Raw genomic sequence first — 15,922 nt, forward strand, 5'->3', positions numbered from 1 at the left:
ATATAGGTAGCGTAATATTTTCAATTATTACACATTTTTATTATTACTAAAATATTATCTATTATTTGGTTATTACTGTCTATAGTGTAATGGTGGTGGTAGTAGTAGTAGTAGTAGTAGTAGTAGTAGTAGTAGTAGTGGTAGTAAATTGTCGCTTAGATGGAGGAGGGTCATTGATCTATACAATTCGGCTAGCGAAATCATTATTAACCATTGAATTGTTCTTAGTTACTCTATTCGCTTTTAAATATTGGAATTATATTTATCGTTCCTCACTCTTTGACTATAATTACCAGTTTCAGCACTACAGTGTCCATCGTATTAGATTAGTAGTTGTTAAGCTAGTAATAGCATCCTCATTATAAATTATCGTTGTTACTGCTGTCGTAAATAGCGGTCACCTATGGCTTATTCGGGGGTTCATGATATTACTGTTATAATTACTATTATAATAATTATTCTCTCTCCTAATGTATCATAGTTATTATTGTTGTGATATCGATATTGTCAAGCTTTTACTATGTCATTGTATAATTAGTCGTGATCTCAATAATCAGTAGTAGTCAAAGTTATTCATCTTGTAGCGGGCGGTCAGCTGCCTAGGAAACGATGTTTTGGCGGACGCGGCGGCGGCGGCGGCGTCGTGCAATTTACAGACACATTGCATTGTAGAGTGATAACAAATTCTAAATAAGGAAACAATTTTTTTTCTAACGTGTGAATCAGAACTTGTGTGAGGGTTTTGGCTCGCACTCGACTTTAAAGAAAGTAGAAAAAGATTGGCGTGCGCAGCACCTGGCCAGTTGTTAACAGACAATTGCCAGTGTGAACGATGCAACGGCACAACGCTGCCTTGGGCCGTCAACCTCAAACGTTGGTTACCTAATTTTTCTAGAGACCACAACTACTCATAGCTTCAGTCGAGGAATGAGGTGAACGGCTTGTCTTTGTTGCTATGGGTATGCCATCCCCGTAGGTATCAAATATTGGGTTTAAGCCAGTCGATGCGAACGAACATCGATACCCGTATTGTAACAGTTCAAGTAAAAACAATATAGATAAACCCAATGTCGACTCTGTTCAGCTGTAGATTTTGTTGTAACTTTTCAAAGAAATAAGGACACACTATTCAGTCCCTATAAACGTGTGTGATGTAAACCACTCCTGCGGGTCGTTGTCGAAATTCCATACATCTCTATCTAGATAACTCTAGCAACAACAAACTATACAGTATTTTAACAAATAGAGATTACTGCCAGCTAAGAAAAAGGATCAATATATTTTCTGCCACTTTAAGAATTTTGACAGCATTTAGGCTGTGTATCACTAATACTCATGTATCACTCAGCCACAGCTCTACCATCCACAGGATGACTTCGAACTGAAGAGGCAAAATTGCCGTAGGCACAACCCTTCAACCAGTAAGTGCTCTTCGGTAAGGGGTGACTGTATCGAACTCGGTAGCTTGCATGCACCTAGACCATGTATGTGGCCGCTGGATTTGAGATGAAAATAAATAGCTATTAAAAAGTAAACTCAAAGATGTTGACAAAACATTGAACTCGGTTAAAAGGCTCTCTTCTGTTGATTCGACCCTAGATCAGAGTCATATCAGATATATAGTCAGATCAGACTTCCCATGTCAGCCATGGATGAGTTTTTCTTGGAGCATTACAGAGCTGTTGTTGTTGTTGTTGTTGTTGTTGTTATTATTTTGTGTGAAAGCGAGTACACGAGCTGGATGGGTGAGCGATAGGCAAAAGAGGTCTGTCATTGACTAGTTTCTAGTACATCGCCTTTTAAGTACGGTATCTATCTAATATAATCATAATCATTATTATTATACTAATATTTTATTTGTAATATTTTATCGTTATTAGTCTTAATATTACTAAGATTGTTATTATTTGTTTAATTTATATCAGTGGTGGTATATATTATAGTAATTATCCTTGTAATAATAAGAATTATTATTTTATATCTGACTAGCCTAGCTATGAGCTACGCGACCGTTCCAATGATGGAGCCTCCTTGACTGGTTAGTGTCTGGCTAATCTGCTAACATTCGCCTGAAATGCCCAATTTTTTTGAAGGCCAGACTCGCAGAAAAAGGCTAGAAGGACGTAGAGTTGGAAATTAGTGAAATGGGATGGAGGAGGCAGGTTCGAGAAGATGTAAACGGCAGCGCGCTGTGGAACTGTATCTTCGTTCAAAACCGCAAAGGGCATCACATATACAGCGAAGGCTTGAAGAAGAAGACGTTAACAACAACTCGTTAGTACGGGTGTAATGTTTATGATCAGTATAGCGTTAAGTAGTAGAGGAGATATATCTTACATTCTTCCAGAGTCAGTGTCGTACTGCCCCAAAGCTGTACATTCCTAGGTTTGTTCGTGATAGACGAAATGCAACGTGCAGCATGCGAAAACAGGTTATAGAGCTTGTCGCTGTGCCACAACGCGGGCTTTCTGAGGAAACTTCGATGGAACACTTGGTATCATAACAGTTTGTTGGCGACGTCATCAGAGCGAAACAGGATACAGAATGATTACAACAAGCGCTTGCGCAAATTCAGAAGACAACAGTTTTGATATTGCAACCATTGTATAAGGGATTTCCGCTAGTCGCATAGCACCATATATATATATATATATATCTGCGTACTCTTGTCTCGTCGTACTTCAATATGTATTGTTAAAAATAGAACTCGAATATCTTGAAGTTCTTGGCTCGCTCTGTGATGTGCCACGGCCTGGTTCTCGTGCAAGAAATCACTTTGAGGATCTATAGGGAATATTACTGATATCGGCTGGTTGTTGCCTGTGGGAGTTTGGACTATTTTTTGTTGGTTTGGCATGTTATTTCCTCAATTTTTAAAATTGAGTTCTTGTTGTTTGTATGTATGTATGTATGTATGTATGTATGCTTGAATATAAGTTGGTCAAGTTATTTGAAAATTATTAAGCAATGCATTTAATAAAGCTCTCGAGCGAAGTCTCTCAAGCCGTTTGATGGGTATGATCATAATTCTATCGGGTAGACTTACGCTACGGTAGGCGACTCATTTATTCATTATGATTACATTGTGATTATTATCACAATTAACAGTTGTTTTGCATTATCTTCGGCGGTTATTAAAAACGATTTAAAATCTTTGGTACTTTCACGACGGAGAAAGTTTAGAACTTACATTACAGCTGTCTTTACATGTACATTGGAGTAGGGGACTGTACCGATAACCGGTTGGCTATTTGTATTGGTCGCATATCCAATATATATTGTGCCTAACGCTTTTCATAGTTGATTTACGTTGTCCGATTCATTTCGAACTACGGCGCCATCAAGTTTACATTCACTTGCACCGCTAAATCTTAAAGTCGCCATTGTCCAAGTTTGTATGTCATGATTCTTGAAAAAGTTCAAATATTTGTCTGCATGTCGTGTTAGATCGAGTACGAATCGCTAAATGCATTAGTTCGCTATCGAAGTGCCTTATGCGCTAGCTAGTAAATCAGTTTATATTGTAAGAATAACTAATATTGTTTGTTATGGTTAATTATCATGAAGTCGTATGACACGATCAGTGGTCTCTTGTCAGAACTCTGCCATTGAAACTTCCGCCATATTCTAGTTTCGTTAAACCATGATCTTTCATCAACTTCAGCTTCACCGATACTTGTGAATACATCAGGGTCGTCACATCGTTATTACCCTGAATCGCTGTTTATGATTATTTTATGTCACTGTTGTTTTTTGCGCGCTACTTTGAGCTGCTGTAACCCGAGTTTGACATAGAAGGTGATCTTGACACTTGCCCACAATCGTTTGTCTTCTGAGGTCGCTTCAGTGGAACGCTCTCAGGTGTTAATCGCAAAGTCGATCACTTTGCCGTTCTGTTTGCCCCCGGATGATAGAAAGTGCCGCGTATTGTTTAGTAGGTTCAGTCGATTACCATTATTTGGTTGAGGACTTATTCAGCGAGGTACTTAAGAAGAGGTGCTTCAGGTCTCTTCTTCACTAGTCATTGTTTCAGCTTTTCGTGCTGCAGCTGCACATATTGTAATCTGCTGTTGTGTTTGTTATTGTTGTACAAGGAAGTTCGCTTTTGTATCGAGGACCCTGTTAACCGACACTTTCGAATTCATTTCCTGCCTCTTCGACTTTGGTACTTTTGAGGTGTCGAAAATATACTTGTCGAACGTACGTGTATGCCTCAAAGTCGAAAGGCAGTAGCTTTCATCTGCCTTTCCAAGTTGTTGTTGTTGTTGTTATTCTGGTTTTACGATCTTGCTGTTTCCTTTTATCGTTGCTGCTGATTTGTCGTTATGTTGCGATTGCTGTAGATAGCGGTTCTTACTTTGGCTTCGGTGTACATGCGATCCATTGCGGTCTCAGGACCCGGAAGATTTTTTAGTTCCACTCATGTGTATTGGACACGGTCTTACAGTCGATCTAAGCAGTCTTTACCGCTACATGGAACCATGCTATTGATGTGTTCACACGGTTCTTCGACTGTCAAACCCTGCCGGTGCTGTTTTTGCCGGCGTTATTTTGCCGGTTCAAGTTTGCCAATGTTATACATAGACATACACACATACACACACAGACACACACACACACACGCGCTCACACACGGGTGTGCTCTATCTCTGGCGTTGTTGACAATATGGCGTCGATACTAACAGGTTACTCATTATTGATGGATCAGTCTTTGTGTAGTTTTTGTGCCATTACCGACAATGAGACGGTCGTCGTTGTTGTCGTCATCATCACGGTCTTTGTCGAATCCATCATATCTATTGTCTTCATCGCCATAATAATGATTTGTTTGTTCCTCCGGCTGCTCTTCCGTTTTATCGTCTACCTGTTCAATGTTGCGCAAAAGTGCTTGTTGAGATTGGCTATTGCTGCTATTGTTGTAATAGTTTATAAATCTATATGATGTATTGTTGCAAAGATTGTACGGGTGTTGTTCTTGTTGACGCTGTTGTCCTCTGTGTTCTGCGCGCCGTAGTCTTCGATGTTTAGAGTAGGATGGGGGTCCTGATCGACCATCCTACACTGTAGACTCTAGTCACACATCATCCATACACTGGACGGCGAAATGCATTCCCTGAATTTCATCAAAATACGAAACAGAATGCTAAGCGATTAGATGACAAATGATACACTTGTAGGAGTATAATGTAAGCGACCTGATGCGCTTTTTAGTGATTAAGTTCTGCGAGTCAATGCTTTATAATGCATTGATATAATAAGCGTTTCTTATATTCTTCATGAAAGTTTGAGATGATAGCAGCAATACGTAGACCTTATCAATTCAAACAGTCCGTTTAAACAGACTACTTTCTATAGACAACTGATATCGCAGTTGTATCAGTATTGAAATGATACAGATGATTTGAGAAGAATGAACATGTTTTCTTTGATATCTTTTTTCTATGTTCCAAGCAGTTCATTTTAGACGTAGGTGTTCCAGCTGAGATAATCAGTTAAACTAAATGATATTGGCCTTATATAGAGGCTCTAGTTTTAGGTGATAGCTTCCAGGTACCTTACGGCAATTTACGGATAATCACTGCCGATTTACTGCGGGGATCGTGATGCCAATTACTCCTAACAGATTTTGGGGCCCGATCTATACCATAAGATAACAGGGCCCCACCGCTATTATCGTATGAATGTGGTAGTATACTTGTTTGTACCTGTAAGGGTTGTAGATGAGGCGGCTGGATGTCGTCGTCATCGTGTGGCGGAAACACCAACGACATCCGTCGGCGTCGATTGCGCCGTCTGCGTCTCGTGCAGCCAGCGCAAAGGATCAGCAAGACGCCACACGCTGCACAAAGCGATGTACCGCCAACGACAAGGAACGCATTGATACCGCCGCTGCGTTGACCTAGAAAAGGCGAAGCACAGGTGAAACTACTTCGTAAATGATACGGGAAAATCCGACTATTTTTCTTATAGTTATAATAAGTTCGCTGTTCACTAAAACGCACCTCTGTTTCAATAGTAGTATTGTCAGTACCGTCCTGAAGTTTACACATGTTCGTAGCGCTGTAACTGTATACTGGTTCTAGTGTCTCTTTACATGTACACATTTTATCATAACTCCCTCCGGTATCATATATAAATTGTTGTAAAGCTAATAGGAAGCTGGCATAATTTATTGAGGCATATTAAAAAAATTTACAGAGCTGTTGAATATGTTCGGAACTTCGAAAATTTCGAAATTTAGTATATCCGTATATGTTTGACAGAACTGAAACTATTTACCTGTAGGTTCTAATAAAAGAAGATATGCTTATTGAACGCGATACTTACAGTTAAGTTCGTCTGTATCGTCACCTGGGCCACAATTTGGTAGGCCGTTACAAACAAGCTTGGCGGAAATGCATCGCCCATTGGCGTAACGCAGGCCCCCTGCAGATCCCGTTTTTGCGTTTGCCGTACCACTACCTGAGGTGGTCGGCACCTTTGGCGCCGCGCACGTCTCATCGTCGTCCCTGATCTGAGACACAAAGAAACAAGACAGGATTACTATCTAGAATAATATCATTATGAATGAATCGGGGCTATCGAAAACACAGAAGTATGACTCCATAACGAATTAAACGTTTTGAATTTTACGTCGGTCCCGTACTTGAGTCGTTAGACATCGCCTCAGATCGCTTACTGCCAACACAAAACGAGGTGTATCTATGTTCGTATTCGAACCTCTACCACTACGTGACCCTAACTTTAGTAGGCAAACAGGTTACCATTGCAGTATCACGAGGACATCATGTCGTAATGTTATAATTGAAAAAAATTGTATAGTCTTAAAAATGGCGTGCAATGTTACATAGTAATGCAAATTCTAGATTTCAAAGGTTTGAATACGCATCCGCATTGATGGTCGTCACCTACTTAATGATTAGAAGCTTTCCTCCTTCGGAGTCCAAAACGATATGCTTTCGAAGCTACCGAATAAATTACTACGATTTGCTACAGATAAATACACTCACATTTTTTTTTGGCCATTGGTCATACATACTTTGTGTATACAAGCCCTTCGAGTACAAGTATATGATAGCTTACCTCAGTCCATACGGCTTTAAAGCCTTGATTGCCAACAGCCTTAGCGGCAGTCATGAATTGCACCTGAAAGTTAGAAGCAGATTAACAATATAGAGAGCTTTGTGCAATACATCTATACAGTACTATTGTGGAACACTTCACCCCACGTATCATCGTCGAAAAGGCAAAGGCTTTATTTGGGAATTTCCATATGACTTCGACTTCTATTTGTTTTCCGAAAGAAAATCCTTAGGTAATTCCCGCCGCTTCTGCACACGAGTATGCCGCTTCAAATAGACACTTCGTAGTCTAGATGTACAAATAGCCTGATTGATTCTGAATCTCTAAAGCTCCAATAAGCCTTGCCTTTAACGACTAACTGAATCAAAAGTAAATTTGTATTCTGCCTTTGTATTGGGGCGTTCTATAGACAGTCGATCGGACGCCCCGTAATTAAATTGGTGCATTTTAGCGCTACTATAGAGTCAGTCGAGTAAAACATATAAAGATTTATATGCTCTTTCATGGCTTTGAACCAGCACAGAATATTAGTTAGATTGTGTGACAATTATTAACAGGTTTATTAATTTCATCATTCATAAATAAACTACGAAAACGCTACCAATAATAACGATAAGCATACGTGACGCTAGATGTGTACTTACTTTGAGCGAATTTCCGGTAGAGATGATCTCGCGGGTTTCATTAGTTAGCGTCTCCCCACAAAGTTCTACTGGAGGGCCCACACTGTCCGGATCTGGCCAGACTCGAACTACGGCTGATGGACATCCCCTGCAGAATTCAGAGTTCATAATGTACTCATAATGATAACAGGACATGAGCCTGGGAACAGGAAGTTAGTTGTGAACATTTTACGAGGTAACCCATATACAGTGACTGGGTTTTCTGCTATTCGGTTTGATACCATTCTTTATAATATTGCAATTAGTTGTACCGGTCAGTCGGTTCGCCCTCGACGTGGAAGAGCGTAAAATAGAAGTGGATGCGCCGTTTGGGTTTGACGGTTATCCAAAAGTTGCACAATTGGCGATCGTTTTTGTACGGTTCGGGGAAGCCCGGCGAAGTTACGACGCCACCCTCTAAACCACTTATGTTGCGTCCGCAATCGCCATATCGGTTTACGTTCTAATTGGACAGACACATAAAATAACGAACACACAATCATGAGTCGGCTAGTTACTAGATGAACTACATGAACCGCCGTACAGTGTCTTACATGCATCGTCTTACTGTAAAGTCGGCGTGTGTAGGTCACTTCGTCTGAAAATATCATAGGCTTACTAAATCTGCAGGCGTAACTTTGTCTAATAATTCCTGACCTTTAGGAAATAGTAATTGGCGTTAAAGCCCCCAGCGACGCCCGACTTGTCCGTATGCAGAACAACTCGCACTGTGTGATATCCAATATCTGTAACAATCGGTCCTGGGGCGGCACCCGAGCAATAGCGGCCATATTTCTTTTCCTGACCTGTTTTTTCATTTTGTTCATACAACTCCAACCAGTCTTCCTCGCAGCCGTCACTAAGGCATTAGATAAAAGAAAGTATTTAATTAGCTCGTTTAAGTTCTGTGAACTTTTTCCTAGCTAGTATTCCAGACTAGCCACTACACAATTGTGGGTTCGCTGAAATAACCATAGTTAAATACTTAAATCTGATAAGGTGGTCTGAAGACTTGATACCGAAGGCACCAGAAATTGCCTGTCCGTCAGGGAATTTTGGTAACAATCTAGACTTATAGATAAATGGCAGTGGCAAGCGGGTTGAGCGACAACGGTAATGGGCCGACGTTATTTTTTTCGATTAGTTGTGTACGTAATTATAGATTAAAGCAAACTAGCTAAACGTGCTGCTGCCTACCGAGAGCACGTCATTGGCTAAAGGTTTTACGGGGTGAATTAAAGCCACAGCAAGTAGGAGTCATATTCTCAAATGCCCATCATGTTGGCGTAGATGGAGATCAAAGGTGTACAAATCTACATTTATTAGCTGCTTTATAGATTATTACATTACGCCAAATCTACAAGCTTAGTAATAGCCTTGAGCCTATTACATATTTTTCTATTGGAAATCAATTCAAGTGACGAGTGCAAGCTGAATGATTTTTATGCCGTCAGCAAAGGGTACATTGGCCTTCGATTGGTACCTTAGTTAGTAAACGAAAATATTATTTGGCACAAATAAGATAATTTAGAGTATAATTTTATTTTTAGCACAGAAAAAAAATGACAATTGTCACTGGTTTAGATGTGTTCTCTATAATCTTTACAATTCTAGCAAAACGTGAAATAAGATAGTTAGCAAGAATTATGACGACCATTTTCTTTTTTTTTTTTTTTGTTAAATATTCAGTGGTCCTCAATATGAATATAGGCTAGATTTATTCATCAAGTGTTTGCTTATATGGCTGCATTAACGAGAAATGAAAAAACTTCCATTTATATATACTCACTTATATTGAGTTGTAGATGAATCTGAGCGGGTTTTGAAGTAGTTGAAGACGATCTTGACCTGTTCATCAGATCTACCGAGGAAATGGTACTCGCATGTCGTCATTGAAGGATAGTTGGCAGGGTAGCGTGGCGAGTTAAATTCACCAGTTTGTTGGCTTTCACTCACATAACTAAAGTAGCAGCCTTTATTCGGTGATGGTGTGCCTATATATTCATAATTGTGTAGGTACATTAATCTCTAGCACTTTTTGGTATTTGGCTTATTATATCAGTAACCTAGAATGGAAGTAGAATGAAAAAATTAACCCTGAACACCTTACGGGACACCTACCGGGAATTTTGTAGTCGGTCTCGAATGTGTAGGTGGCTTTGAACCCCTGGCCCTGGGTATTGGCGCTGGAAAAAACCAGCATGAGTCGTGGGCCCTCGCTTCTCAGAGGCGGAGGAACCGTGTCCCCGCAGAACGCTTGGTCGAACGACTCCATTTCACCTCGCTCTTCCTGGCCCTATGAGAGATATCCCAAAATTTAATTGTATAAAGCTACTCTTGAAAGGGTCTTAGCGTCGTTAGCTTATACTAGTTAAAACTTTAATTAGGCTGAGGCTGACGAAGAGATTTTTAATTACACTCTTTTTATACTCGTTCTCTGTGCACGATATTCATTCCCGGTGCTTATTTCCAAGTACCCGCGTATTTAACTATGTGATAGATTTGTTGCTGTTATTATTACGGTTCAATAATCACATAATATAATATATTATTTCATGATATTTATAAAGTGGATATTTAGGAATAGCCAACGTACCTGCAAGTAAACCTTAAGAAAAGCGTCGCTGCATTCGGCATCGGAGGCGTTGATGTCGACCTTCTCAAAAGTCAGCCCGACGCGCTCGAGATGTTGAGCGTCTTCGAGTCCGTAGATAAAGTATTTGCAAACAACGCTCGCGGTGTACAGCAAGGGCCAGTTGGGAGAGTACACCGTCCCACTCGACTCCTTTCGCGACAGGATCTTCTGGTCACACTCTGCGTTCAGAACAAGTCGCAGATGATGACTCTGCATATGTAACCATTCTCTACAATGTAAGCGGACGATGAAACGCGCCATTTTCACATAATACTTTTCTCTACAGAAGTGTAAGGTCGTATGGTGTTATAACTTCAGCAAAATATCTCATTGGTAGTTTGTATCGTACTGTAAGTTGATATAGTTGATTCGAAGATTCTTTAGGTATAAATTCCTTCTCACTATGATAGTGCCTGCTGTCAGGTGAAGTTCAATTTATAACAGGTATATCGTTATGTATCGGTATATTTCAACGAATGCAGCTGTAAGACTGACATTATCGCCAAATGAGGGTGCGATTAGATGCTCGATCCAAATAGAGCTAAGTGCCTTTGACTTCGGACCATTAGTTATCGCGCATTCGTTCGTTCCTTTTCCAGTTGTGTGCTTTATGCAGTTCTGTCTGAATATAGAAAGTCAATACCTAAAGCACGGAGACACTACAGGTTCATTTATAGCGTCTGTTGAGTATCTTTTACATCAATGGCAAGGAACAGTCCATTTTGATCATCTAAACCTTGAAGACGCCTACACCAGGGCATAAGTCCTATCGTAATAGAGGAATGGTAGTCCAGGTTATGGCAGCCAACGACTAGTATAACCAGTGTGAAACGAAGGGCAGGGTTTAGTGAAATACCGGCCTGAGTAGTCGTCTAAGGTCGATTGAGTTAGGAAAAGAATGGTGCTGCTTTCTTACGTTGCTTGTTGATAAACGGCGATCACAACTTTAAGACGAGAGAACGAAGATGTCATTGGACATCGACCATGCTCTTATCTGCGAATCACAGTAGCTACGGTTTGTTTACGGGAGGAATTAGGGGAGCTGCCGACATGACCTTAAACACCTAACTAGCCCAGGTCATATTGAAAACAGAAACATAAGAACCTGTACGTATAAAACATAGGGGTTCACGTATTAATGGCATGTGTCTTAGAATAAGACTTCTCAAGTAATTGGTGTCTAAAAATAGGAGAAAAAAATAGAAAAAAGAAAGTTATACAATGCCGATTGAAATTCACATTGGGCTTAAGGCGTATGTTGACTGAGATTGTTGAAGTGACAAGATTTTAATCATTACATAATACACGATACGATAGTAAAGATCGAAGTACACATATGAACTTAATGGGGCAAGATTAGAATGCGTTGGCGCGTACCGGTTCCTCGTATATGTTCGCCATCCTCACTGATGAAATCTGTAATAAAGACAAAAAAAATTAACTTCACTATTAGCCTCATTGTTTTTTACATCTATTACATACGATAAGTATATCATGAGCACTGATAGAGTGGTGCCGTTATTACTTGTTGCTGCACCCAAGCTGCAGTGGCTTGCCATTCTCCAAATAGGCAGAACGAAGCAGGTGATAAACGCCAGATTCTCCTGTGTATTACCCACTAATATGGTAAGATTGAATGTTGTTAAAAAAAAATTCAAGAGAGACGTGTATGTACATATTTTAGGAAATTATTATATGGAAGAATGCAGCTCATTCGACTGAGGTGTGAAATTTACAAACAGTTATGGCTAATATCTCCTATCATGAAAAAAAAAAAAAACTATCCTGGAAGAGCATTGGAAAAACAGATTCCTAAATTGCAGGCTGAAAGCCTGCAATTTAGGAATGAAAAAATAGGGCAACCTTCTTCTTTTCGATACGATGATAACTGTTTAATTTCGCTTGTTTCAATTCGGTCTTTTTCCAATCTTTTCAAGGACCATCAACAATCGTCTAGAAGTGCTTTTACCGACAGATTGCTTATGGCGTTACTAGAGGAGTAGTGATAGGTATGAAGTACACGTCAATTTCTCCAATGCGTAGGAGTGTTCGGTAAAGAACATTCAAACACAATGCAAATATTAAGGCTCTACGAGAGTTTTGAGACAATCGGTTCTTCTAATAATAGTCGGTTATTGATGCGAGCCATATACTGCTGAAAAGCGACACGTAAGACACGGATCGTCTTAGTGCTAAGATACTATTTTATTCCAGATTTTTTTTTAAACGACCTTTTGTATCTGTTTCTATCAAATGCTAGAACAGAATTTATGTACATTTCTCTTAGGCACAGAAATAGGGCACTTCGTTTTTCATAGAATAGAAAAATTCAAATCTGTTTGATTTAAGCTTTGAAAGGAAGTAGGTAAACGAATAGGGTGATATAGTTATTCCAATTCTATTGATGCTGCTTTATAAATAGGATGCAAAGCCTTTCTAAATTTTTGTTCCAGCCGCTTGGTGGTAGTATGCGTGATATCCAGCTAACAAGTACTTGAATAGTACATCGAGGCCTTTGGATGATGAACACCAATAACATGTCAGACAGGTTAAACCAAGCCCACTAAACCTGAGGTTGCTTTTATTCGCTGCTTATAATCAACCCAAACTAGGTACCCCTTTGTTTGGTATGTTCAATAAATTAGCAACTTTGGGCGGGATACTTTGCTATAGAGTGGACATCGTGCTTGCCACATCACTCCTCTGTTGTTTTCAGACCGCAGCAGAAATGCAAGAGCGAGTAAGGAAATTTTTTTTGCCGACATACTTACTTTTGAATGCGAATATTTAATAGAATTTTATTACCCGAACACAATGGAGACAAGGCCTATTTTTTTTTTTTAACTAACTTAGCTCATACTAGACGCCCGATACAATCGGGCACGTATTTTTGAGTGAACTAAACTTAAGTTAAATTAAGGAGCCTATTTGCGCATTCTACAACGTTGTCATGCGGAGAAAAGGAAGGTCCACATTCTTCATAACAGGTAGAACTAACCTAACTTGGCGAACTTTTCGGAAAACTCGAACCAGCCCGCGAAGCCCCTGTTCTGCGAGTCCGCCTGCCGGCGAAGAGTACGGAAGCGGACGAATAGGGCCTCCGCGGATGAGTACACTTCCAGGGATCGCTGCTGGCCGCAGTAGGTACCTTTATAGATAACAGATCAGATACATTATCGCGGTGAACCAGTCTGCAAAAAACAACTAAACGCGCACTATTTGCACGAAGTTCCACTTCTCCCCCCGGGTATAGAACTCCTCTAATTCCTACCCATTATAGACTATAGACTACCGACGATAGAATTGACAATAAATGAAAAGAAGAAGGCTACAACAAATCAGATATGCGTCTATAGCAAGGACTGACATTTATGGAATTGAAAGCTTTAATGGCTTATTAATTTATGCAAACAGTTGTTGTGTAGGAGTCGCCTGCAGGGTTGAATAAACGGTTAGTACTATCAGGCAAGGCGATCAAATGAGCTGGGATTGCCGTCTGTGATGCGTAATTAGGCCCCGTCGTATTTCTCATCTCGTTTAATGTTGGGCTCCCTGTAAAAGTGCAATCGACCATATCTCGTCACGTGTTTAAGAACAAGATAAAAGCGTTTACAAAAACTCTATCCCTTTACTTAAGTCCGTATTCCGATCCAAATCAACGGTTACCAGTCGCTGTTATATAAGGACGCAGCCTGAGACGCAGCCCAAGTCTGGCTTGCCCTGTTAATCACTACGCTACTTCACCATTGGAGGTTACCAAAGTCAAGCATGCAGCTAGAACTGTGACTGGCAAACCATCAATGTTGCCATCGACGATAACCTTAAAGCAGCACAGCAGTGATCAACCAAGAACATTATTTATAAATTTGAGGAGTAAGCGGACCGCCTGCTGTAGACCAGTGACGTTATGTAGGGCATGAATATTGAAACGCCTGATGAATGCCGCGTCTTCTGCACTTACCAATCAATGGACTGTTTTCGTCGTCAGGACCATCGTATACTTTTACCTGAAATTTGGTGCAGACATTCGCATTACTATGCTTCTATTATGTGAAGACGCGTCCTCAGCACACACAAAGATTACTCGGTAAAATAGCTCACTCACACAGAGCTTCCTGGGATGAAGCTCGCCAAGGACGCGACTAAATAATAGTTCGAGCTTTATATCTAATATAACCGTTAACCAGTGCTCCTGAAGACAGAATTGGCACAGAGATTTATAATCATTTCGATAATTTGTCAGCTTTTTTTTTTCGGAACTGTGACACCCTTTACTTGTTTTCACTAAGCGATTTTTGATGTTCATTATCCATCAATAGCATGGATCGGTTTAGCAGAAACGCGTCTGTTGTCGTTGGGGGCACTCTGTAATGATATTGTGCGCATTTCTTCTGATCTGCATTTTATGGAAGAAGCTAGACAGTTCTAAGGAGACCATCTTTAAACGACAGATAGCCACTCAAAACCGATGGGCTCTAATACTCAGTACTATAGATTGCGGAAGCCATGTCCTGTTTAATTATATTACGATACACATACCGCACGCTAGACATTTGCATTACGACTTCATTATGTCCGACGCTGTTACGGCCTGCATATTGTCTATCTTTTAGAGTAACTGTCTTGTCATCTGTTGTGACAGATGAGTCAATATAGTAATATTCCGAATTCACTTCACACGATGGAATAGCGAAAAAAGCAGAAAGGTACTAAAAAAAAAACACTGTTTTCATTATGAGTTTACACCTTCTGGCATTCGTTCTTTAGGAAGAAAGGTCTAGCAGATTGGAATAAGGCTTATTATTGTTGTAGAGGATATCTGATTGGGATGTTATGACTTCCTAGCCAAACGATGACGCAAACGTAGAGAAAATGCATGGCATTGCACCGAGCAGTTGATCTACAAAACAAGTTCCAATTAAGGTAGTCCGCCAGAAGAATTTAGAAGCAATTAAGGAAAAATGGCAGAGGCGAGCCATCGGCTTTCGTCTATCACAAACCATACACGTATCATGGCGCATACCCTGCGTGTAAAGTAGGATATACGTTAAACGATCTCCTTTTACTGGAAAATATGTTATTTATCGTCGTGGTATTTGTGCTGTAGAATTTATGAACCAAAAATTAAACTGTTAATTAGTAAAGTTCGCCTTATTTTAAAAAGACATATTTTGTGTTGTCTTATGCCTGATATATTTCTTTGTCTGCAACTGTCGGATCCCCTTTGAGACTATAATAGTTTAAGCTTAGCTTTTTGTTGTCCGCGTATAGAAGAGAAAGCAACGGGAATCAGGTTTCATTCATCGAGGGGTTCATTATTTTGCAACGAAAGAAGATTAAGGATAGAAAGCTCTGTGTCCTTATCTCCTAAGAGACTGTTTACTAATTTTTTTTAGCCAGCATTCGCCTTCCTCCTTAACCATGTAATGACACTGGTCGAATTGATTATCTTGCATCCCTGTCAGCCTAAGAAGAAGCTAATAAAAAAATCCTATTCCCAGCACGTCGACAGCAGAGCTGGTTCACTCTGCGCCCCCTATAC

At 40.1% G+C, this 15,922-nt stretch overlaps 1 protein-coding gene across 4 annotated transcripts in view; it reads right to left on the bottom strand.

The window, feature by feature from the left end:
- LOC111263840 (suppressor of lurcher protein 1) overlaps positions 1–15,922 on the bottom strand; it is a 36,333-nt gene that overhangs the window by 1,865 nt on the left and 18,546 nt on the right. For 2 of the 4 annotated variants that reach the window (XM_022839273.2, XM_022839282.2), the window contains exons 8-20: positions 14,342–14,387; positions 13,379–13,528; positions 11,758–11,796; positions 10,342–10,559; positions 9,867–10,041; positions 9,535–9,739; positions 8,403–8,604; positions 8,018–8,208; positions 7,728–7,854; positions 7,084–7,146; positions 6,328–6,514; positions 5,706–5,899; positions 4,735–5,113 (exon numbers count right to left, since the gene is read on the bottom strand). In XM_022839273.2, the coding sequence (XP_022695008.2) occupies positions 5,075–5,113; positions 5,706–5,899; positions 6,328–6,514; positions 7,084–7,146; positions 7,728–7,854; positions 8,018–8,208; positions 8,403–8,604; positions 9,535–9,739; positions 9,867–10,041; positions 10,342–10,559; positions 11,758–11,796; positions 13,379–13,528; positions 14,342–14,387 (1,836 nt within the window). In that variant the 3' untranslated portion in view covers positions 4,735–5,074. The remainder of the gene's footprint in view (positions 1–4,734; positions 5,114–5,705; positions 5,900–6,327; positions 6,515–7,083; positions 7,147–7,727; positions 7,855–8,017; positions 8,209–8,402; positions 8,605–9,534; positions 9,740–9,866; positions 10,042–10,341; positions 10,560–11,757; positions 11,797–13,378; positions 13,529–14,341; positions 14,388–15,922) is intronic. The other 2 variants (XM_086969839.1, XM_086969836.1) reach the window with 2 other exon arrangements.

The sequence above is a fragment of the Varroa jacobsoni genome, unplaced genomic scaffold (genome assembly GCF_002532875.2).
Source record: "Varroa jacobsoni isolate VJ856 unplaced genomic scaffold, vjacob_1.0 scaffold_87, whole genome shotgun sequence".
Lineage (NCBI taxonomy): Eukaryota > Metazoa > Arthropoda > Arachnida > Mesostigmata > Varroidae > Varroa > Varroa jacobsoni.